This window comes from Nerophis ophidion, linkage group LG08, assembly GCF_033978795.1.
Source record: "Nerophis ophidion isolate RoL-2023_Sa linkage group LG08, RoL_Noph_v1.0, whole genome shotgun sequence".
In the NCBI taxonomy this organism is placed as follows: domain Eukaryota; kingdom Metazoa; phylum Chordata; class Actinopteri; order Syngnathiformes; family Syngnathidae; genus Nerophis; species Nerophis ophidion.
In genome coordinates this window covers 1,388,897-1,415,796 of record NC_084618.1, presented here as the reverse complement: position 1 = coordinate 1,415,796, position 26,900 = coordinate 1,388,897, and the positions used below count along the sequence as shown (strand labels likewise).

The following is a 26,900-nucleotide window of genomic DNA, read 5'->3' as shown; positions in this document are numbered from 1 at the left end:
ACAAGACAACTACGAGTAAAAAAAGAACGGTAAAATTGGGGAAAAGAGCAAAAAGGAAAGACAAAGTTGATAACAGTACTATAGACCTGTTTTATCTATAAGTCATCAGTAGCATATCCAGGTGAGATTTACTTTTTTTTCTAATAACTAGAATGGCCCCCACATGTTTTGTGGCATTTAAAGGAAACTTTGGACACCACTGCATCGACGGGATGGACATTCAATTAATCCCATGCAGAAACCTTGTAGAACAGACCTGGGAAAAGAAAGGCCATTTGCGGCCTGTTGAGCTTTTCATATTTTGTCAATATTCAGTGTTTTATTCTTCATAGAAAAAAGTAAAGTTCCATTATGTTTTTTAAGACGGTCTGTCGTAACATTTTCAGCATCCACTTGATTGGAAGTGGTGTGATGTTCATATTTTGTCAATATTCAGTGTTTTAGCCTTCATAGAAAAAAATTAAATTCCATTGTTTTTAAGGCGGTCTGTCGTAACGTCATTAGCATCCACTTAATTGTAAAATGTGTCGATCGAAAGGGGGTGTGATGTTCATATTTCGCCAATATTCAGTGTTTTATCCTTCATAGATAAAAGTAAAATTCCATTGTTTTTAAGGCGGTCTGTCGTAACGTTTTTTTAGCATTCAATCAGACATTATTGTGAGGTTTTGTATTAGTGTTCATAAAAATAGATATACCGGCCCCTCCAGACACATTTTTTTCTCAAAATGTGGCCCCCGAGTCAAAAATAACTGCCCAGGTCTGTTCTCGAAAGAGTCCACCTGAGCTAAAGAAAAGAAAACAAATGGAAAAAAGATGAGACCACAAGACAAGATCTTACCTTAGCAGAGTCGGATTTCTTGTTGAGTAAACTTTTGCATGCTGTGAAAAGAAGGAGAGAGAGAGGTGGAAAAGAGAGAAAATGGGTAGAAAAACTGAGTTTCACTTTGGAAAAGTCTAAATGGACTGCTGGGTATTTACGGAGGACAAAAATTGCAAATGCAGCAAAGATTTGGATGAAAACTGCGTCACATGTTGGAGTAAAACAGACACTCAGCGGATTTGTTGTCCGGTTCCCTCCCGTGCTTGAACGCGTTCCCGTCATAATCCATCCATTGTCACTTGGGGATAGGAGAAGAAACCCGAGAGCGAGGTAAAACTTCCTGAATGCATTTCCTGTCGAGAAGACCCCCGGCAGAGGAGCCACGGCTTAATGTCTCGCATTGATTTCCCTTAAAGGCCTTAAACACTTTTCACACAACCCTTAAAAGGTAACTGCACTTATTTTTTTTTTTAATTTTGCTTATCATTCACAATCCCTCTGTAAGACAAGAACACGGTTTTCTTCTTTTCTGCTTATCCGAGGTCGGGTCGCGGGGGCAGCAGCCTAAGCAGGGAAGCCCAGACTTCCCTCTCCCCAGCCACTTGGTCCAGCTCTTCCCGGGGGATCCCGAGGCGTTCCCAGGCCAGCCGGGAGACATAGTCTTCCCAACGTGTCCTGGGTCTTGCCCGTGGCCTCCTACCGGTTGGACGTGCCCTAAACACCTCCCTAGGGAGGCGTTCGGGTGGCATCCTGACCAGATGCCCGGATGACACGGCGGAGGAAACTCATTTGGGCCGCTACGCTAATCAATGCTAACATGCTATTTACCGGCGGTGCTAAAGCAGACATGGCACAGAGATGTATGGATAACCTGCAGATACATTTGCAACTATATTACGTTAGCTTCCACCCACATTTAATGCGAAACAAACACTTACCAATCGATGGATTTAAGTTGCTCCAGTGTCACAAGATGTGAAAGTCCTGATCGTTTGATCCGCATTTTACCGGCGATGCTAACGCAGCTATTCGGCCATGCTATGGCTATGAATAGCGTCAATAGCTTCAGTTTCTTTTTCAATATTTTCATACTCCAACCATCTGTTTCAATACATGCGTAATCTGTTGAATCGCTTAAGTCGCTGAAATCCGAGTTTGAATCCGAGCTAATGTCGCTATATCTTGCTGTGGTATTCCCATTGTTTGTTTACATTGGCAGCACTGTGTGACGTCACAGGGAAATGGATAGTCTCATCGCAAATAGCGAAAATCAAGCACTTTAAAGCTTTTTTTAGGGATATTCCAAGACCGCTAAAATTTGGAAAAAAACTTCCAAAAATACGACAAGCCACTGGGAACTGATTTTTATTGTTTTTAACCCTTTTGAAATTGTGATAATGTTCCCCTTTAAGAGGGTCACAACACTGAGTCAGGTCTGGAGCTGGAGGAGGCGTGGCCTCCAGCTTTGCCTGAATTTCGGGAGTTGGCAAGTATGCCGATCCGCCTGTCGATAATTGTATAATTTAATTTATTTATTGTAATTTCAACAAAGGCCATATCGCCCAGCTCTATATATAATGTTTATGAAGGTGTTTCAAGGTTTTTTTAGAGCACCATATCGGCGAAGTACCGCGACTTCCATTGACTCCACTGTTAGCTGGTTCTTGCTAAAGTGTCTTTACAATTTAGAATGCCTGGAAAAAAGAAACGGGTGTTCATGTCTTCCAAGGGGATTGTGAATATCTAGAAAAAGTGCAGTTCCCTGTTAATCTTACAAGACAGGTGCACACACTCAGTCATATCTTGTGTTTCTTACCTTCCAACACTAAACAGGAAGAGAAGGTTTGGACACAGGAGAACAAAGATGAGGGCTACAGACTTCATAATCATAACAAGTGCAAAGTCCTGTCTGGTGATCCTTTTAAAAAAAACAAATCCGACGGATGACAACAAAATCCTGATGAAGGCAGAAAGGTGGAAGAGTTACAGTAAAGGCAGACGCTCGCCAGGAAATCAAGGAGAAGAGCCAGAGTAAAGATGGCTGAATAGAGAGAGAACATCTTCAATTCTGGGAACATCGGAAGAGATACGGGGGAACCGTGGAAGGTCGAACACTTTGGTGGTCGTACAACGTGGGAGGAGTGTTTTGTTGTTGGAAAGAATTCTAACTTTACATCTTTTTCAGGCCACCTGACTAAAAACCATTAGGAAAACTAACTGGGAATTGGAAAAGTGTTACTTTGTCCTTTCTGCTCCGAGTGTAACTGCAGTTGTGTGAGAAAAAGAGAGCATGTCCGACATACTTGGGCTTTAAGTCAGGGGCGTCAAAGTCAGATACAGAGTGGGCCAACATTTGAATATTGAACAAGCAAGGCTTATATAACTTTATAATGACATGCAAAATCCTGTTTCAAATAATAATAATTAAAAACTATCAATGGCAAATCAAATACAATTGAAATAAAAATCGAGTGCCTCTTTTCTATTTGCAGCCTTCTGAGGTAAATATCAAAATAAACTTTGTCCACAGGCTAATAAATCTTAAAATAAAATAATAATGAGATTGGTGGTGGGCGGGTTTTGGTGCTAGTCGGTGCTGCAAGGGATTCTGGGTATTTGTTCTGTTGTGTTTATGTTGTGTTACGGACAGAGGTGGGTAGTAACTTGCTACATTTACTCCGTTACATTTACTTGAGTAACTTTTGGGATAAATTGTACTTCTAAGAGTAATTTTTATGCAACATACTTTTACTTGAGTATATTTATGGAGAAGAAACACTACTTTTACTCCGTTCCATTTATCTACAATCAGCTTGCTACTCACTACTTTTTTTTAATCGATCTATTAATGTTTGTTTTGGTTTGTCAGACAGAGCTTCAAAGTAGGAAATGAGCATGCCTGCCTTTCACCAATCACATGCAGTCACTGGTGACCTTGGACCAATCAAACAGAGCCAGGCGGTCACATGACCCGACTTAAACAAGTTGACAAACTTATTGGGGTGTTACCATTTAGTGCTCAATTGTACAAAATATGTACTGTACTGTGACATCTACTAATAAAAGTATCTATCAATCAATCAAAAGTGTAAAGGAAAAAAGACACTTTTTATTTCAACTGTACTTCCCGTCAAAAGCCTAAAGACTGATCGCACAGTTCCTGTCTTCACAATAAAAGTGCCGCTCCATCGCACCTGCGTTAACAAAATAAGAGTCTCCGAAAGCCAGCGCAAACAAGCTAGCAAGCTACGGAGTTTGCTTCCAATGTATTTCTTGTAAAGTGTATAAAAAACAATATGGAAGCTGGACAAATAAGATGCCAAAAACCAACGACTTTCATGTGGTATTAGACAGGAAGGAGGAACTTTTTTTCTCCTCCATTTGAAAACGTGGACATCATCAGCACTTTACTGTCTGATTCCAATCAATGCAAGTCATCAGAATCAGGTAATACACCAACTTATATTCTTGTCTTCATGAAAGATAGGAATATATATGTTAAACATGCATGTATATTCATTAAAACACCTTTAACATGTCAACAAAAACGGCAAAATAAATAAATATAAATCATATACTGTATATATAAATGTATGTATATATATATATATATATATATATATATATATATATATATATATATATATATGATATGTGTGTGTATGTATATATGAGGTAGATCACCTCGACTTGGTCATTTATTAAGTAATTGATAAACGTTGAAAAACTTATTGGGGTGTTACCATTTAGTGGTCAATTGTACGGAATATGTACTGTACTGTGCAATCTAATAATAAAAGTATCAATCAATCATATCAATGAATGCCTACTGAGACTATGGTGCTGTTAAGTTATTGTGGTTCAATGTGCCATTTTTTTATTTTATTTTAATGTACTATTATTTAATATATATTATTGTTTTAGTTGCTTAAGAGATATTCCTGGCTCTGAATTTGCTCATTGCTATTTTTAGGTTTTTGTGCATTATTTGTTGCCGTAATCAGGTTACTCATCAGTTACTCAGTACTTGAGTAGTTTTTTCACAACATACTTTTTACTTTTACTCAAGTAAATATTTGGGTGACTACTTCTTACTTTTACTTGAGTAATACATCTCTAAAGTAACAGTACTCTTACTTGAGTACAATTTAGTTTTACTCAAGTAAATATTTGGGTGACTACTCCTTACTTTTACTTGAGTAATAAATCTCTAAAGTAACAGTACTCTTACTTGAGTACAATTTACTTTTACTCAAGTAAATATTTGGGTGACAACTCCTTACTTTTACTTGAGTAATACATCTCTAAAGTAACAGTACTCTTACTTGAGTACAATTTCTGGCTACTCTACCCACCTCTGGTTACGGTGCGGATGTTCTCCCAAAATGTGTTAGTCATTCTTGTTTGGTGTGGGTTCACAGTGTGGCGCATATTTGTAACAGTGTTAAAGTGGTTTATACAGCCACCCTCAGTCTGACCTGTATGGCTGTTGAGCAAGTATGCGTGGCATTCAATTAAGTGTGTGTAGAAGTGGCATATATGATGTGACTAGGCCGGCACATTGTTTGTATGGAGTGAAAGCGGACGTGACAACATATTGTAGACAAGGCAAAAGGCAGTGCCTTTATAGTACCGGCGGGCCAGCTCTAATGTTATTTTGATATTGCTTCGAGGGCCAAATGAAATTGTACGGCTGGCCCGGGGGCCACAATTTGACACCCATGCTTTAAGTGAAAAGACACAAGCAGCCTCTTTTCAAATGAATCTGCAAATAATGGTTTTGCTACAAACGGTGTTTCGCTTCTTTTTACACTTGTGAGATGGTCTCAAAAATAATATGCAGTCTATTTAATGGATGCTGACTTTTTCAAAATGTGCAATACATCCTGAATATTAATGACCGGGTTTTTCGGACTAAGTCGCAGTTTTTGTTCATAGTTTGGCCGGGGGTGCGACTTATACTCAGGAGCGACTTATGTGGGAAATGATCAACACATTACCATAAAGCAGGGGTCACCAACACCAGGTCGCCCGTAAGGACCAGATGAGTCGCCCGCTGGCCTGTTCTAAAAATAGCTCAAATAGCAGCACTTACCAGTGAGCTGTCTCCATTTTTTAAATTGTATTTATTTACTAGCAAGCTGGTCTCGCTTTGCTGGACATTTTTAATTCTAAGAGAGACAAAACTCAAATAGAATTTGAAAATCCAAGAAAATATTTTAAAGACTTGGTCTTCACTTGTTTAAATAAATTCATTTATTTTTTTACTTTGCTTCTTATAACTTTCAGAAGAGAAAAAATATAACCTTAAAAATGATTTTAGGATTTTTAAACACATATACCTTTTTACCTTTTAAATTCCTTCCTCTTCTTTCCTGACAATTTAAATCAATGTTCAAGTATTTTTTTATTTATTTATTGTAAAGAATAATAAATGCATTTTAATTTAATTCTTCATTTTAGCTTCTGTTTTATTGACGAAGAATACTTGGGAAATATTTCTTCAAACTCATTATGATTAAAATTCCAAAATATTTTTATGGCAAATCTAGAAAATCTTTAGAATCAAATTTAAATCTTATTTCAAAGTCCTTTCAATTTATTTTAAAATTTTTGTTCTGGAAAATCTAGAAGAAATAATGATTTGTCTTTGTTAGAAATATAGCTTGGTCCAATTTGTTATATATTCTAACAAAGTGCAGATTGGATTTTAACCTATTTAAAACATGTCATCAAAATTCTAAAATAAATATTAATCAGGAAAAACTACTATTGATGTTCTATAAATTCTTTTTTTAATTCTTAAAAAAATAATCGAATTAGTTACTAGTTTTTCTCTTCATTTTTTCCGGTTGAATTTTAAAGAGTTGAAATTGAAGATAAACTATGTTTCAAAATTAAATTGTCTTTTTTTTCCTGTTTTCTCCTCTTTTAAACCCTTCAATGAAGTGTTTTTTTCATCAATTATTCTCTACAAAAAATCTTTCGTAAAAGGAAAAAAAAATGTACAACGAAATGACGGACAGAAATACCCATTTTGTAATATATATAGATTTATTCACTAAAGGTAAATTGAGCAAATTGGCTATTTCTGGCAATTTATTTAAGTGTGTATCAAACTGGTAGCCCTTGGCATGAATCAGTACCCAAGAAGTAGCTCTTGCTTTCAAAAAGGTTGCTGACCCCTGCCGTAAAATATCAAATAATATTATTTATCTCATTCACGTAAGAGACTAGACGTATAAGATTTGATGGCATTTATGGATTAGGAGTGAGAGATAGTTTGGTAAAAGTATAGCATGTTCTATATGTTATAGTTATTTGAATGACTCTTACCATAATATGTTAGGTTAACATAGCAGTTGCTTATTTATGCCTCATATAACCTACACTTATTCAGCCTGTTCTTCACTATTCTTTATTTATTTTAAATTGCCTTTCAAATGTCTATTCTTTGTGTTGGATTTTATCAAATAAATTTCCCTCAAAAATGCGACTTATATATGTTTTTATCCTTCTTTATTATGCGTTTTCGGCAGGTGCGACTTATACTCCGGAGCGACTTATACTCTGAAAAATACGGTACTTCTGACTCTGATTAAAAAAGGGGTCAAAAATGGTTTCCTAACTAGGGACAGCAGTGTGTGTTCGAGCTTAAAAGGTTCCACTGTGAGCACAAAGGGCATGCGAGAGGCGGCAAGGCGAAACATTCAGGAAGGTTTCAAACACAACGATGAAAAGTGTTAAGCTCCGGCCCGGCCACAATCTGCAAGGAAGTGGTTACAGAATCAAAAGAGCTGAGTGACATCATTGGGGAGGAAACACAAGCTATGTCACTTTACATTGGAGGGAAAGAAAAGAACAAAAAAGAACTTACAAAAGTTGGTCCAGGACGCCCGCAAACCTTTACGGGCTCCAGCTGACGAGCAAACCTTCACAAGCACCCTTCAGGAAGTTCAAGGCACCACTCATCAGCCACACCTGCCTCCCTTCTTACTCTTTAATCTGCCTCCGTGTGCACTCTCATTCCTCAGTGTAGAGCCCAGTGGGGCCTCGTGGAAAGTGAGAGAACCCACTCTGCTCTACAATGTTCTACACTCAACTACGGAGCCACCTTCGGAATCGCCGGCCTTCATCGCACATTTCCCACCCGGCGGGATGGCAGCCATCTGATTTTAGTACTTCCAATTCAAAAGGGATGCACGCCGTCCTGGAGTTGCTTTCGGGCTGAGGCATCCTTCATGAAAGTACTAAAACACATCTCAAGAGAAGAGCGGCGGGCTCACTTCTCCAAATCCAACGGTAGTCAAGGAGACAGATAACCAATACTCACTGCAGTAAAACTTTTTCAAACACGAATAGTATATGTCAGACAAGGATTTAAGTAGATTTAACTTTTTTTTTTTTAGGAAACATCGGACCGGTAGAGACAGGTTTCAATAATGTTGTGGTTAATTTAGCACCCCAAAACTTCAGGGGATCTCACAAACATTTATTATGTGTGTCTAAGACAGGGGTGTCCAAACATTTTTGTCCTCCAGGCTGCTTCGGGCAAAAAAAAATGTTGGTCGAGGGCCGAAAGCATGTAAAGTAACAGACACACATTATATATATATATATATATATATATATATATATATATATATATATATATATATATATATATATGTAGGTGTGGGAAAAATCACAAGACTACTTCGTCTCTACAGAACTGTTTCATGAGGGGTTCCCTCAATCATCAGGAGATTTTCTCCTGATGACACATACATACATATATACACACACATACATACATATATATATATATATATATATATATATACATATATATATATATATATATATATACATATATATATATATATATATATATATATATAAACACACACTGTATATGCATACACTGCCCGAATGCAGCTGAGACAGACTCCAGCAACCTCTTGCAACCCCAAAAGGAACAAGCGGTAGAAAATTGATGGATGGACGTATATGCATACACATACTGTATCTACACATAGATATACTGTATATACACATACTGTATCTATTCATACATACTGTATCTATACATACTGTATATACAGTACATACTGTATATACATACATACATACTGTACATACATATAAAGTACATACCGTATATACATATAAAGTACATACTGTATATACATATAAAGTACATACTGTATGTACATATACTATATTAATATGAAAGTTGGACTCCTTCCTTGTTGACGTCTGTGCCAACGTCTTTAAAGTTTTGTAATCAATCAGAAATATGAAGCAGCTAAAATGTTCCAAACATGGATACATTTGACCCCCCATCATGTTTTAAGGATTTAAATGTGTGTAATTCTGTTTTTTATGGTGCATGGACATTTTTATAACATCCACAAATTGTGCTGTGTGACGATCTTGGCATTTTTTTTGACCCCATGACTAGGGAAGGTTGTTTGCATTGTAAGCATTATTCAAAGCACGCCACGTGGTCATAAGCCTGAATCACTCACGTTGTCTAAAATATTATGACAAAGTAGCTTCATACAAATAGACTTTTTAAAATGAATTGATTCCTTATGAAAGTAACAAAGTCTCACGGGACAAATTGAAGATGGCCAGCAAGCCGTAGTTTGGACACCCTTGAACTAGATCAACACTTAAATATGGAAAATATCTTTCAACTTTTGGCCTGTACTGCATTTTACTCTTAAGTCAATGAAATTAATAGAAAATTGGGCTCATAAATGAAATCTTTTGTCATGCATGTCAAACATGTATTTACTGTAGTATTTTTGATGTGTGTGCATGTAATATATCTGCTGATGTTGTTCCGTCCTTTGAAAAAAAGAATACAAATTTTGATCCAAAACTCGGTGAACCTCCACTCACTTCCCGCCGCCTTTCTCTTGCAACATCCGCCTTTCCCTATCCCTCCCCGTCAAGGCCAGGTCCGACGATGGCAGCACGCCAACCCAGCTCTTGCCGGCCCCCTGCAGGGTCAGTGTTCCCGCCACCAGGATACAGGCCCCCTCCTCGTCCCCCCCCTCGTACAAAGGGGTGTGGGGGGGTCAGCTGAAGGTCAGGATGGAGCTTGCCAAATGTGACATGGCAAATTCTGGAGATGGAATGGGTGCGGTGGTGATGGTGGGGAGGGGGTGAGGAGGCTGAGGTGTAGTGGTTCAAATAATGTACGATTAAATAAATGATAGATCAGGCCTGGGCAATTATTTTTACTCGGGGGCCACATTTAGAGAAAAAAAAATCTATTTCTATGAACACTAATACAGAACCTCACAATAATGTCTGATTGAATGCTAAAAACATTATGACAGACCGCCTTAAAAAACAATGGAATTTTACATTTTTCTATGAAGCATAAAACACTGAATATTGACAAAATATTACAGTATGTTATTTATGTACTTTGAACATTTTGGTTTGTTTTGTACATGTGTACCATCATCTACAAAGATATAAAGAATTGCTATAGCGACATCCAGTGGACACATTTAGAGCAGCCATTTCTTTCGTTCAAAAATTTCAGGTTGATTTTTATACTTAGCAAACTCATCCCACGGGCCGGATAAAACTTGTTGACGGGCCTGATCCGGCCCTCGGGCCGTACGTTTGACTACCCCTGGTTTACATGTACAACTTTCTCCGACTTTCTAGGACGTGTTTTATGTCACTTCTTTTTACGTCTCATTTTGTCTACCAAACTTTTAACGTTGTGCGTGAATGCACAACGGTCAGTTTTGTTGATGTTATTGTCTTGTGTGGAGTGCTAATCAGACATATTTGATCCCTGCAAAGCTAACCGATGCTAACATGCTATTTAGGCTAGCTATATTGCATCATCATGCCTCATTTGTAGCTTTATTGAAGCTCATTTAGTTTCCTTTAAGTCCTCTTAATTCAATTTATATCTGATGACACACTATCTGTATGTAATATCGCTTTTCATTTTTTGCGGCTCCAGACAGATTTGTTTTTGTATTTTTGGTCCAATATGGCTCTTTCAACATTTTGGGTTGTCAAACCCTGATCTAATGGATGCTTAACGGAACCCCGGCCTCTACTGTAGTGTCTATTCCAGGGGTGTCAAAGTCAAACACAGAGTGGGACAAAATTTTAAAGTGAACAAAGCCGCTGGCCAATGTTGAACAAATGAACCTTTTAATAGGGACCCAAACAAGTTTTGCAATAAATATTGAACAAGCAAGGCTTTTATAACTTTAATGACATGCAAAATCCAGTTTCAAATAACATTAATATTTAAAAAAATATCAATGGCATATCAAATAATATTTAAATAATGTTATGCCTTTTTTTCTATTTGCAAACTTCTGAGGTAAATATATAATTTTTTCCACAGGCTAATAATACATTTGAAAATAAAATAACAATAATGAATGAACCAAACATTCAAGCCTTGAAGTAGCAAGAGAAAATGCATGAATAAAACGTTAATTATTGGTCAGTTTGCTGGAAGTTTCCCGGAAGAGTTAGTGCTGCAAAGGGTTCTGGGTATTTGATCTGTTGTGTTACGGTGCGGACGTTCACCCGAAATGTGTTTGTCGCTCTTGTTTGGTGTGGGTTCACAGTGTGGCGCATATTTGTAACAGTGCTAAAATTGTTTATACGGCCACCCTCAGTGTGACCTGTACGGCTGTTGACCAAGTATGCCTTGCATTCACTTGTGTGTGTGTGTAAAAGCCACAAATATGTGACACGCTGTTAGTGTGGAGGAAAAGCGGACGTGACGACAGGTTGTAGAGAACGCTAAAGGCAGTGCCTTAAATGCACGCCCCCAATATAGTTGTCCAGGTGGAAATCGGTGGAAATTCGGGAGAATGGTTGCCCCGGGAGATTTTCAGGAGAGGCACTGAACTTCGGGATAAAATTAGGAGGGTTGGCAAGTATGAGTATTAGCGGTGAATGCGATGTGACAGCGGCACCGACGCTGTATAACACCGGCGGGCCAGCTCTAATGATAAATTGATATTGCCTCAAGGGCCACATTAAATTACACGGCGGGCCAGAGTTTGACACTCTTGGTCTATTCTATGCGCCTTATAATGTGGTGCGCCTTATATATGAACACATTTTAAAATAGGCCATTCATTGAAGGTGCGCCTTATAGTGCGGAAAATACGGTAAGTGGTATATCAACCAAACATTGAAATATGTTGTATAGTTCAAGACAAAAACATCACTGCACATCCTACACTTTCCATCTTTAAAGGGGAACATTATCACAATTTCAAAAGGGTTAAAAACAATAAAAATCAGTTCCCAGTGGCTTGTTGTATTTTTTGAAGTTTTTTTTCAAAATTTTAGCGGTCCCAGAATATCCCTAAATAAAGCTTTAAAGTGCCTTATTTTGGCTCTCTGCGAAGACACTATCCATTTCCCTGTGACGTCACACAGTGCTGCCAATGTAAACAAACAATGGGAATACCACAGCAAGATATAGCGACATTAGCTCGGATTCAAACTCGGATTTCAGCGGCTTAAGCGATTCAACAGATTACGCATGTATTGAAACAGATCGTTGGAGTATGGAAGAAGAAACTGAAGCTATTGAGTGAATAGCTATTGACGCTATTCATAGCCATAGCATGGCCGAATAGCTGCGTTAGCATCGCCGGTAAAATGTGCGGACCAAACGATCAGGACTTTTGCATCTTGTGACACTGGAGCAACTTAAATCCGTCGATTGGTAAGTGTTTGTTTCGCATTAAATGTGGGTGGAAGGAAACGTAATATAGTTGCAAATGTACATACAGCTATAGCCTAAATAGCATGTTAGCATCGATAGTCACGCCGCGACATAATATGTCTGATTAGCACATAAGTCAACAACATCAACAAAACTCACCTTTGTGATTTTGTTGACTATGGTTGCAAATGCATCTGCAGGTTATCCATACATCTCTGTGCCATGTCTGCTTTAGCACCACCAGTCAAATGTGGAGACACTTTGGCACATTCAATGGGGGTCTGGCGGCAGACACTTTGGCATCTTGGGGCCAGTGGTGCAACTTGAATCCCTCCCTGTTAGTGTTGTTACACCCTCCGACAACACACCCACCAGGCATGATGTCTCCAAGGTTCCAAAAAATAGTGGAAAAAACGGAAAATAACAGAGCTGAGACCCGGTGTTTGTAATGTGTTGAAAATGAAAATGGTGGGTGTGTTACCTCGGCGACGTCACGTACTGACGTCATCGCTTCAAGAGGGCTAAACAGAAAGGCGTTTAATTCGCCAAAATTCACCCATTTAGAGTTCGGAAATCGGTTAAAAATATATATGGTCTTTTTTCTGTAACAAAGTATATATTGACGCTTACATAGGTCTGCTGATAATGTTCCCCTTTAAGGATCGAAAAAAATGATTTGGGAATGTCCGGCGGGCCAGATTGAAAAGCTCGACGGGCCGCCATGTGGCCCCCAGGCCCTAGTTTGCCCAGGCCTGGCATAGATTGTGTGCAGTAAATCAAATCATGGATGAGCTTTATGTTGTATGTGCAAGGGAGGATGGAAATGCCTGCAGGGGATGCATGCACGAGGCCCCCCTGCGCCACGGAGCGTAAAGAAGTGTGTGTGTGTGTGTGTGTGTGGAGAGGAAGTGGATGGGCGTGTCTTCTGGGACGTACCTTCCTGAGCCAGTGAGGCAGTGGAGGAGGCGGCAGCAGCAGAGTTGGTATGCTGCCGGCCCACTATTGGACAGAAATGCTACAGTTGGGAGGGGCTATGCAGAATTGGGGTCCGACCGGGGGCCTCGGGAGCCACGGGGCATGCGGACTACGGCCCAAACGTATCGAGAAATGGACCGAGAGCAAGGACGTGCACCCCTGTGGTTTCCGAGGCCTAGGGTCGAAATCGTTAACCATCGACAGGCCAATTATATATTAAAAAAAAAACTGATTTAAAAAAAAAACAACAAGTCACTCTCAGTAGACTCAGATAAAAATCGCAATAGTCATCTTGTTTGCCTCGTTATAAAAGAAAGTCATTAAAGTCTAGACTAATCTTCCAAACATGCAAACGCTCCACAGGCAGCAGAGAAAAGGGACACACACACACACACACACACACACACACACACACACACACACACACACACACACACACACACACACACACACACACACACACACACACACACACACACACACACACACACACACACAGGGAGAAACATATTAGCATAGACAAAGACAGCACATTATCTGCCTACATATGTCAGCATACATTAGTTGTGTGCACACAGCTTGTTCTTTCTAAAGGTGTGTGTGTGTGTGTGTGTGTGTGTGTGTGTGTGTGTGTGTGTGTGTGTGTGTGTGTGTGTGTGCACAGGATTCTCTCCACTCTCCTTGATGGGCATGTGCTGCGTGGGGAGCGGAGGGCGGAGGGCGAATGGCACACCCACCTGAGAAGTTTCTGGACACCAGCATGGTGGTGAGGATGGCTCCCTGAGGACACACACAAGCGAGGGAGGATGGAGTTAATGCCAGGATAAATTCTTCTCTTTCTTACCTCGCCGTATTTGTAAAGGAGACAAGGAATGCTGGATTTTCCGAGCTGGTAAAGGCTAGGAAGATCGACTTGTGTTTTCCGACCAATCAAAGTCATCTTCGTCGTTTTTCGGTTTATTTAGATCAGGGGTGTCAAAGTCAAACACAGAGTGGGCCAACATTTTAAAGTGAACAAAGTCGCAGGCCAAGGTTGAACAAATGAACCTTTTAATAGGGACCCAAACAAGTTTTGCAATAAATATTGAACAAGCAAGGCTTATACAACTTTAGTGACATGCAAAATCCAGTTTCAAATAATATTAATAATTTAAAAAATATCAATTGGAATATCAAATAATATTTAAATAAAAATGTTATGCCTTTTTTCTATTTGCAAACTTCTGAGGTAAATATATAATTTTTTCCACAGGCTAATAATGAATTTGAAAATAAAATAACAATAATGAAGGAACCAAACATTCAAGCCTTGAAGTAGCAAGACAAAATGCATGAATAAAACGTTAATTATTGCTCAGTTTGCTGGGAGTTTCCCGGAAGAGTTAGTGCTGCAAGGGTTTCTAGGTATTTGTTCTGTTGTGTTACGGTGCGGATGTTCATCCAAATTGTGTTTGTCATTCTTGTTTGGTGTGGGTTCACAGTGTGGCGCATATTTGTAACAGTGCTAAAGTTGTTTATACGGCCACCCTCAGTGTGACCTGTATGGCTGTTGACCAAGTATGCCTTGCATTCACTTGTGTGCGTGCGTGTGTGTGTGTGTGTGTGTGTGTGTGTGTGTGTGTGTGTGTGTGTAAAAGCCACAAATATGTGACACGCTGTTAGTGTGGAGGAAAAGCGGACGTGACGACAGGTTGTAGAGAACGCTAAAGGCAATGCCTTAAATGCACGCCCCCAATATAGTTGTCCAGGTGGAAATCGGTAGAAATTCAGGAGAATGGTTGCCCCGGGAGATTTTCGGGAGGGGCACTGAACTTCGGGAGTCTACCGGGAAAATTAGGAGGGTTGGCAAGTATGAGTATTAGCGGTGAATGCAGTGTTACAGCAGCACTGACGCTGTATAACACCGGTGGGCCAGCTCTAATGCTAAATTGATATTGCCTCAAGGGCCAAATTAAATTACACAGCGGGCCAGAGTTTGACACCCATGAGCTAGGAGGACTAGGAGTTACAAAAAGTGGAGACGACCACTGCGTATGATTGCCATAATCCAGACTCCAATGTTTAAAACGTAGCTTGATCGAAACAGAAGAAAGCAAAACGGATTGGGATCAATGCTGAGATTGTCAAGTGTTTTCAAATTTTCAACTCTACATGACCCTAAGCTGACCAACACGCCGGATTGTAGTCTTAATGAAATTAAACAATGGAAGTCCGCTAACTTTTTGCAACTCAACACCAAGAAAACGGAAATGCTGATTATCGGTCCTGCAAGACACCGACCTCTATTTAATAATACAACTTTAAAGGGGAACATTATCACAATTTCAAAAGGGTTAAAAACAATAAAAATCAGTTCCCATTGGCTTGTTGTATTTTTTAAAAGTTTTTTTCTAAATTTTACCGGTCTCGGAATATCCCTAAATAAAGCTTTAAAGTGCCTTATTTTCGCTCTCTGCGAAATCACTGTCCATTTCCCTGTGACGTCACACAGTGCTGCCAATGTAAACAAACAATGGGAATACCACAGCAAGATATAGTGACATTAGCTGGGATTCAAACTCGGATTTCAGCGACTTAAGCGATTCAACAGATTACACATGTATTGAAACAGATGGTTGGAGTATGAAAGTATTGAAGAAGAAACTGAAGCTATTGACGCTATTCATAGCCATAGCATGGCCAAATAGCTGCGTTAGCATCGCCGGTAAAACGTGCGGACCAAACGATCAGGACTTTCGCATCTTGTGACACTGGAGCAACTTAAATCCATCGATTGGTAAGTGTTTGTTTCGCATTAAATGTGGGTGGAAGGAAACGTAATATAGTTGCAAATGTACATACAGGTTATCCATACATCTCTGTGCCATGTCTGTCTTAGCACCGCCGGTCAAATGTGGAGACACACTGGCACATTCAATGGGGGTCTGGCGGCAGACACTTTGGCATCTTGGGGCCAGTGGTGCAACTTGAATCCCTCCTGTTAGTGTTGTTACACCCTCCGACAACACACCGTCGAGGCATGATGTCTCCAAGGTTCCAAAAAATAGTCAAAAAAACGTAAAACAACAGAGCTGAGACCCGGTGTTTGTAATGTGTTGAAAATGAAAATGGTGGGTGTGTTACCTCGGCGACGTCACGTACTGACGTCATCGCTTCAAGAGGGCTAAACAGAAAGGCGTTTAATTCGCCAAAATTCACCCATTTAGAGTTCGGAAATCGGTTGAAAAAATAGCTGGTCTTTTTTCTGCACCATCAAGGTATATATTGACGCTTACATAGGTCTGCTGATAATGTTCCCCTTTAACATTTGACAACCAAACAATTAAATGGGTGAATTTTGGCGAATTAAACGCCTTTCTGTTTATCGGTCTCTGAGCGACGACGTCAGAACGTGACGTCACATCGATACTCAACGCCATTTTGCCCTACACTTCACACGCATCGAGTCAAATCAGCTCTGTTATTTTCCGTTTTTTCGACTGTTTTCCGATACATTGGAGACATCGTGACTCGTCGGTGTGTTGTCGGAGGTGTAACAATCAATCAATCAATCAATCAACACCATCAGGGACGGATTCAGGTTGATTTACGTAGTGTTCTGAAGGTTTGCATGTTAATATAATAGTTTCTTTAAGTTCTACATTTTGGAGATAATTTATGTTATGGGATTATTATTATTTGTTTCTATTTACTACGTTTTGTTTGGGAAGCTGAAATGTGCATATTTAAGTTGTTTAACCGTTGTTATGGTTTTGGTTGCCAGGGTAACGGGCATTTCCATTTCCGCCAGCTGTTAGAAAAAACTGTTTGTACACGTAGAATGTGCATCGATTAGCACGGCATGCTAAACGATGCTAACATGCTATTTAGGCTAGCTGTGTGTATACATATTGCAGCATTATGCCTCATTTGTAGCTATATTTGCATCTAGCCTTTCCCTCCATCCACATTTAATGCCAAACAAACACTTAGCAATCGACAGATTTAAGTTGCTCCAGTGTCAAGAGATGCAAAAGTCCCCCGTTTGGTTTTCACCGGCGATGCTACGACAGAGATGGCAAAAATGTCTGGATATCCTGCGACACTCAAAGCAACGATAAAGTCAACGAAATCACAAAGGTGACTGTTGTTGATGTTACTTATAACTTATGTGCTAATCAGACATACTTGGTCGCGGCATGACTGCCAGCTAATCGATGCTAACATGCTATTTAGGCTAGCTGTATGTACATTTGAAACTATATTTACATCCAGCGTTTCCTTCCACCCACATTGAATGCCAAACAAACACTTACCAATCGACGGGTTTAAGTTGATCCAGTGTCAATTTGAAAGTCCTGATCGGTTGGTCTGCACATTTTACCGGCGATGCTAAGGCAGACATGCATGGCCGAATAGCGTCAATAGCTGTTCGCTCAATAGCTTCAGTTTCTTCTTCAATTTCGTTTTCGCTATCTGCCTCCATTGCCAACCATCCGTTTCAATACATGCGTAATCTGTTGAATCGCTTAAGCCGCTGAAATCCGAGTCTGAATCTGAGCTAATGTCGCTATATCTTGCTGTGCTATCCGCCATTGTTTGTATTGGAATCGCTATGTGACGTCACAGGGAAATGGACAGTGGCTTAAGCAAATAGCGAAAATCAAGCACTTTAAAGCGTTTTTTTTTTTAGGGATATTCCGGGACAGGTAAAATTTTGAAAAACATTTTGAAAAATAAAATAAGCCACTAGGAACTGATTTTTATTGGTTTTCCTTCTGAAATTGTGATAATGTTCCCCTTTAAACAAGGCGACACGGTAAAGAATCTGGGTATCATCTTCCACCCAACTCTCTCCTTTGAGGCACACATTAAAAGCGTTACTAAAACGGCCTTCTTTCATCTCTGTAATATCGCTAAAATTCGCTCCATTTTGTCCACTAAAGACGCTGAGATCATTATCCATGCGTTTGTTACGTCTCGTCTCGATTACTGTAACGTATTATTTTGGGGTCTCCCCATGTCTAGCATTAAAAGATTACAGTTGGTACAAAATGCGGCTGCTAGACTTTTGACAAGAACAAGAAAGTTTGATCACATTACGCCTGTACTGTATATACCTTTATATACATATATACATACATATATACCTATACTGTATATACCTTTATATACATATATACATACATATATACCTATACTGTATATACCTTTATATACATATATACATACATATATACCTATACTGTATATACCTTTATATACATATATACATACATATATACCTATACTGTATATACCTTTATATACATATATACATACATATATACCTATACTGTATATACCTTTATATACATATATACATACATATATACCTATACTGTATATACCTTTATATACATATATACATACATATGTACCTATACTGTATATACCTTTATATACATATATACATACATATATACCTATACTGTATATACCTTTATATACATACATACATACATATATACCTGTACTGTATATACCTTTATATACATATATACATACCTATATTGTATATACCTTTATATACATATATACATACATATATACCTATACTGTATATACCTTTATATACATATATACATACATATATACCTATACTGTATATACCTTTATATACATATATACATACATATGTACCTATACTGTATATACCTTTATATACATATATACATACATATATACCTATACTGTATATACCTTTATATACATACATACATACATATATACCTGTACTGTATATACCTTTATATACATATATACATACCTATATTGTATATACCTTTATATACATATATACATACATATATACCTATACTGTATATACCTTTATATACATATATACATACATATATACTTATACTGGCTCACCTGCACTGGCTTCCTGTGCACTTAAGATGTGACTTTAAGGTTTTACTACTTGCGTATAAAATACTACACGGTCTAGCTCCATCCTATCTTGCCGATTGTATTGTACCATATGTCCCGGCAAGAAATCTGCCTTCAAAAGACTCCGGCTTATTAGTGATTCCCAAAGCCCAAAAAAAGTCTGCGGGCTATAGAGCGTTTTCATTTCGGGCTCCAGTACTCTGGAATGCCCTCCCGGTAACAGTTCGAGATGCCACCTCAGTAGAAGCATTTAAGTCTTGCCTTAAGTCTAATTTGTATTCTCTAGCCTTTACATAGACCCCCATTTTAGACCAGTTGATCTGCCGTTTCTTTTCTTTTCTGCTCTGCCCCCCTCTTCATTGTGGAGGAGACGTGGGGGATGTGCACAGGTCCGGTGGCCATGGATGAAGTGCTGGCTGTCTAGAGTCGGGACCTGGGGTGGACCGCTCGCCTATGCATCGGTTGGGGACATCTCTGCACTGCTGACCCGCGTCCGCTCGGGATGGTCTCCTGCTGTCCCCACTATGGACTGGACTCTCACTATTATGTTAGATCCACTAGGGACTGGACTCTCACTATTATGTTAGATCCACTATGGACTGGACTCTCACTATTATGTTAGATCCACTATGGACTGGACTCTCACACTATTATGTTAGATCCACTATGGACTGGACTCTCACACTATTATGTTAGATCCACTATGGACTGGACTCTCACTATTATGTTAGATCCACTATGGACTGGACTCTCACACTATTATGTTAGATCCACTATGGACTGGACTCTCACTATTATGTTAGATCCACTATGGACTGGACTCTCAAAATATTATGCTAGACCCACTTGACGTCCCCTATAGGCCACCTGAATCTGTGATTTGATTTGATTAGATTTGTTTTAATGAAGGATCCCCATGATCTGGTTTCCACAACAACCGATGAGTATTCCTGGAGTCCACAAACTCAATTAGCATTACAAGTAAAAGCATATCATTCTAACTACACAATGTGGTCCTCTCCAAGGTTTCTCATAGTCATTCTCATTGACATCCCACTGGGTTGTGAGTTCTTCCTTGTCCTTATGTGGGATCTGAACCGAGGCTGTGGTTGTGGCTTGTGCAGCCCTTTGAGACACTCGTGATTCAGGACTATTTAAATAAACATTGATTGAAGTGCCATGACATGCATACAAATGTGGAAAAACGGACAACGTTCATGTTTTTAAAAGCAGACTTAAGACTCACCTTTTTGATTTTATTGAAGTCATTTGTATTTTACTTTTTATCCTATTATGCAAGATTTTATTTAGTTTTATTTATTTGTTATTTACTGTATATTCTTTTTTTCCCCATTAAAGTTCAGATGTCTTGTTTTTTTATTCTTTATCTCTACTTATGGTTGTTGATGTTTTCCAAATTGTATTATTTTTATGGATGAGCCGTGTGCCGTGCTGGTGTCAGCGTCATAGTGGCCATGGTCTGATGCGTCATAGTGGCCATGGTCTGATGCGTCATAGTGGCCATGGTCTGATGAGTCATAGTGGCCATGGTCTGATGCGTCATAGTGGCCATGGTCTGATGCGTCATAGTGGCCATGGTCTGATGCGTCATAGTGGCCATGGTCTGATGCGTCATAGTGGCCATGGTCTGATGCGTCATAGTGGCCATGGTCTGATGCGTCATAGTGGCCATGGTCTGATGCGTCATAGTGGCCATGGTCTGATGCGTCATAGTGGCCATGGTCTGATGCGTCATAGTGGCCATGGTCTGATGCGTCATAGTGGCCATGGTCTGATGCGTCATAGTGGCCATGGTCTGATGCGTCATAGTGGCCATGGTCTGATGGCTCCTGTGATAGTCTTTTCTCACATGTCTCCTCTGTATTCAACCATTAAGTTCAAGTTCAAGTAGCAATGATTGTCCCACACACACTAGGTGTGGCAAAATGTGTCCTCTGCATTCGACCCGTCCCCTTGATCACCCCCTGGGAGGTGAGGGGAGCAGTGAGCAGCAGGAGTGGCCGCGCCCGAAAATCACTTTTGGTGATTCAACCCCCATTTCCAAGCCTTGATGCTGAGTGCCAAGCAGGGAGGTAATGGCTCACATTTGTATAGTCTTTGGTATGACTTGGCCGGGATTTGAACTCACAACCTACCCATCTCAGGGCGGACACCCATGGATGTCAAACTCTGGCCCCCGTTTAATTTCATTTGGCCCTTGAGGCGATATCAAATTAACATTAGAGCCGGCCCGCCGGTAACACCACATTCACTGCTAATACTCATACTTGCCAACCCTCCCGATTTTCCCGGGAGACTCCCGAAGTTTAGTGCCCTTCCCGAAAATCTCCCTGGGCAAGCATTCTCCCGATTTCCACCCGGACAACAATATTGGGAGCGTGCCTTAAAGGCACTGCCTTTAGTGTCCTCTTTTCCTCCATACAAACGGCGTGCTGGCCAAGTCACATAATATATGCGGCTTTCACACACACATACTTGGTCAACAGCCATACAGGTCACACTGAGGGTGGCCGTATAAACAACTTTAACACTGTTAAAAATATGCGCCACACTGTGAGCCCACACCAAACAAGAATGACACAACACATTTCGGGAGAACACCCGCACCGTATCGCAACAGAACAAATACCCAGAACCCCTTGCAGCACTAACTCTTCCAGAACGCTACAATATACCACCAAACCCCGGCCACCTCATTTTTATTTTATTTTCAAATGTATTAGCCTGTGGAAAAAGTTAATGTTGATATTTACCTCGGAAAGCTGCAAATAGAAAAAAGGCATTATTTTTTTAAATTATATTTTATTTAATATACCACTGATGTTTTTTCGTTTGTTTTTTGAAAGTTGATTTTGCACTATTACGTTATGTAAGCTCTGCCTGTTGCATGGGAGGAAGCCCGAGTAACCCACGCAGTCGCGGGGAGAACATGCTAACTCCACACAGAAAGATCCCGAGCCCGGGATTGAACCCAGGATTACTCAGGACCTTCGTATTGTGAGGCAGATGCACTAACCCCTGGTTCACCGTGCTGCCCCATTTAAGCCTTGCTTGTTCAATATTCATCGCAAAACTTGTTTGGGTCCCTATTAAAAGGTTCATTTGTTCAACGTTGGCCCGCGGCTTTGTTCAGTTTTACATTTTTGGCCCACTCTGTATTTGAGTTTGACACCCCTGCTCTAACCACTCGGCCACTTTGTGCAATTATTTGTCCATATAGTTGTGTATTTTGTGTGTCCGTGCGTGCATGTTTGATGGATGAATTGAAACTTGTATGAGTAGATAGCACAGTACAGTACATATTCCATACAACTGAATGCTAACACCCCAATAAGTTGTACAACTTTTCGTCTTTCATGGGAAATGTGATAATGGAGGATACGGGTCACCGGGGTATTGTTTTTAACTTTGTAAAGCACTTTACGTTGTATTTCTTTCATGTATGAAAAGTGCTTTATAAATAAAGTTTGACTGATTGAAAACACTGGGGACCATATTCCTCAATCAAGAACCTTGACCTAAGAACCCTTGTATTTGCAAACTTTTCTATATAAATGATAAATGGGTTGTACTTGTACAGCGCTTTTCTACCTTCAAAGTACTTAAAGTGCTTTGACACTACTTCCACTTTCACACACAGGTGGAGGGAGCAAGGCTCAAGGACACAACGGACGTGACTAGGTTGGTAGAAGGTGGGGATTGAACCAGGAACCCTCAGGTTGCTGGCACGGCCACTTTCCCAACCGAGCCAAATATGCCTTTATGTGCAAAGCATGTCTGTGTGTACCAACATCTCATTTATTCATTGGTTTTGTCTTCCGCCTGCAGACATTTTGTGCCGCAGAGCTCAGCATTTTTGAAAAGGCCAAGCCTTCTACGTCTCTTGCTGTGCTTTTTTCCGTCTTTTAACAATTGCTGTCCATTTTGCTAACTCAATATGACACACACTAAAACAACAGACCAGCGTGGAAATTAAAAAAAAATAGACTATTTTCGAGTAGTACACTAATGGCGCCCAAAAGAAGGCTTCGTACCACAGCAAGTTTTAATTATGATGAGACCGGACTTCTCTGGAGAAATACGTCAAAGAAGACTTATTTGACAGCGGAAGAGAAGACCACCTCTTGTTCAGCGGCGCCTCTTCCAAGAGTACACAGAGTTTTAATGACATTCAGACTTCACTTCAACCAATAATAGAGCAGCATCTCCTCATCCGTGGCTCACTAGTGCAACAACAAGAACAGAAATGCGTCCCGTGAAAAACCGTCCGACTAAAGTTCCTTGGGTGAATAATGTAAAGTCACTACACCGGTATGTTTTAGCGCTTTCATGGCGAGTTTACTGACAGATATAAGTAAGAACTTTACACTACTTTATATTAGAAATGGCAACAGCGGAGGGTGAATGTCTCATAACAAGAAGAAGCTTATCCACTATGTTGTCGTCACGGACTACAAAGGCGGACGGGCGCAAATATTCAGGACTTATGCAGATCCCAAATACAGATCAGCAGGTACCAGATAGTATCGCGAAACAAAACGCCAGATAGTGTCTTACCTTATACACACACCATAATAATACTCATATGTTGAAGCACAGTACAATCCTTCAAGCGGTGAGGCTTCTTAACTTACCAAAGTCGTACTAAAACATTTTTTGTTAGATTTTTCAGCGCCGTGTGTAATGTTCTATATTTTCATGGAACATATAACATGAGCAACATCTCCTCATCCGTGGGTCACTAGTGCAACAACGCCGGAAACATGTCCAGTGAAACACCGTCCGATCGGAACTCTAAAAACTAAAGTTCCTTGGGTGAATAATGTAAAGTCACCACACCGGTATGTTTTAGCGCTTTCATGGCGAGTTTACTGACTGATATTATTAACAACTTTACACTACTTTATATTAGAAATGGCAACAGTGGAGGATGAATGTCTCATAACAAGAAGAAGCTTATCCACTATGTTGTCGTCACGGACTACAAAGGCGGAGGGGCGCAAAAATTCAGGACTTATGCAGATCCTAATTACAGAGAAGCAGGTACCACATAGTATTGCGAAACAAAACACCAGATAATGTCATCTCCTCATCCGTGGCTCACTAGTGCAACAACACCGGAAATATGTCCCGTGAAACACCGTCCGATCGGAACTCTAATCCCTAAAGTTCCTTGGATGAATAATGTAAAGTCACTACACCGGTATGTTTTAGTGCTTTCATGGCGAGTTTACTGACAGATATAAGTAACAACTTTACACTACTTTATATTAGAAATGGCAACAGTGGAGGATGAATGTCTCATAACAAGAAGAAGCTTATCCACTATGGTGTCGTCACGGACTACAAAGGCGGAGGGCGCAAATATTCAGGACTTATGCAGATCCCAAATACAGATCAGCAGGTACCACATAGTATCACGAAACAAAACACCTTATAATGTCTTACCTTATACACACACCATAATAATACTCATATGTTGAAGCACAGTACAATCCTTCAAGCGGTGAGGCTTCTTAACTTACCAAAGTCGTACTAAAACGTTTTTTGAACGATTTTTCAGCGCCGTGTGTTATGTTCTATATTTTCATGGAACATATAACATGAGCAACATCTCCTCATCCGTGGTTCACTAGTGCAACAACACCGGAAATATGTCCCGTGAAACACCGTTCGACCGGAACTCTCTAAAAACTAAAGTCCCTTGGATGAATAATGTAAAGTCACCACACCGGTATGTTTTAGCGCTTTCATGGAGAGTTTACTGACAGATATAAGTAACAACTTTACACTACTTTATATTAGAAATGGCAACAGTGGAGGATGAATGTCCCATAACAAGAAGAAGCTTATCCACTATGTTGTCGTCACGGACTACAAAGGCGGACGGGCGCAAATATTCAGGACTTATGCAGATCCCAAATACAGATCAGCAGGTACCAGATAGTATCGCGAAACAAAACGCCAGATAGAGTCTTACCTTATACACACACCATAATAATACTCATATGTTGAAGCACAGTACAATCCTTCAAGCGGTGAGGCTTCTTAACTTACCAAAGTCGTACTAAAACATTTTTTGTTAGATTTTTCAGCGCCGTGTGTAATGTTCTATATTTTCATGGAACATATAACATGAGCAACATCTCCTCATCCGTGGTTCACTAGTGCAACAACACCGGAAATATGTCCCGTGAAACACCGTTCGACCGGAACTCTCTAAAAACTAAAGTCCCTTGGATGAATAATGTAAAGTCACCACACCGGTATGTTTTAGCGCTTTCATGGCGAGTTTACTGACAGATATAAGTAACAACTTTACACTACTTTATATTAGAAATGGCAACAGCGGAGGATGAATGTCCCATAACAAGAAGAAGCTTATCCACTATGTTGTCGTCACGGACTACAAAGGCGGAGGGGCGCAAATATTCAGGACTTATGCAGATCCTAATTACAGAGAAGCAGGTACCACATAGTATTGCGAAACAAAACGCCAGATAATGTCATCTCCTCATCCGTGGCTCACTAGTGCAACAACACCGGAAATATGTCCCGTGAAACACCGTCCGATCGGAACTCTAATAACTAAAGTCCCTTGGGTGAATAATGTAAAGTCACTACACCGGTATGTTTTAGTGCTTTCATGGCGAGTTTACTGACAGATATACGTAACAACTTTACACTACTTTATATTAGAAATGGCAAAAGCAGAGGATGAATGTCTCATAACAAGAAGAAGCTTATCCACTATGTTGTCGATACGGACTACAAAGGCGGACTGGCGCGAATATTCAGGACTTATGCAGATCCCAAATAAAGATCAGCAAGTACCAGATAGTATCACGAAACAAAACGCCAGATAATGTCTTACCTTATACACACACCATAATAATACTCCTATGTTGAAGCACAGTACAATCCATCAAGCGGTGAGGCTTCATAACTTACCAAAGTCGTACTAAAATAGTTTTTGATAGATTTTTCAGCGCCGTGTGTAATGTTCTATATTTTTACAGAACATAACATGAGCAACATCTCCTCATCCGTGGGTCTGTAGAGCAACAACAAGGCCACAAATGTGTACTGTGAAAAACCGTCCGATTTGATCTCTAATAACTAAAGTTCCTTGGGTGAATTATGTATTCTCACCACACCGGTATGTTTTAGCGCTTTCATGGCGAGTTTACTGACAGACATAAGTAAGAAATTTACACTACTTTATATAAGAAATGGCAACAGCAGATGATGAATGTCCCATATCAAGAAGGTAGAGAAAAAGAAGAACCTCATCGACTATGGTGTCTCCACGGACTACAAAGGCGGACGGGTGCAAATTTTCAGGACTAATGCAGATCCCAAATATAGATCAGCAGGTACCAGAATTGAAGAAAAGTTGCTTTTATATAATATTGCGAAACAAAACGCCAGATAATGTCTTACCTTATA

General features: G+C 39.8%; 1 protein-coding gene across 12 annotated transcripts in view; it reads right to left on the bottom strand.

Annotated features, from left to right (window-relative positions):
* Positions 1–26,900, bottom strand: part of LOC133557175 (calcium/calmodulin-dependent protein kinase type II subunit gamma-like) — a 167,374-nt gene that overhangs the window by 46,524 nt on the left and 93,950 nt on the right. For 7 of the 12 annotated variants that reach the window (XM_061907429.1, XM_061907434.1, XM_061907427.1 and 4 more), the window contains exons 12-14: positions 14,258–14,300; positions 13,482–13,544; positions 842–882 (exon numbers count right to left, since the gene is read on the bottom strand). In XM_061907429.1, the coding sequence (XP_061763413.1) occupies positions 842–882; positions 13,482–13,544; positions 14,258–14,300 (147 nt within the window). The remainder of the gene's footprint in view (positions 1–841; positions 883–13,481; positions 13,545–14,257; positions 14,301–26,900) is intronic. The other 5 variants (XM_061907428.1, XM_061907433.1, XM_061907439.1 and 2 more) reach the window with 1 other exon arrangement.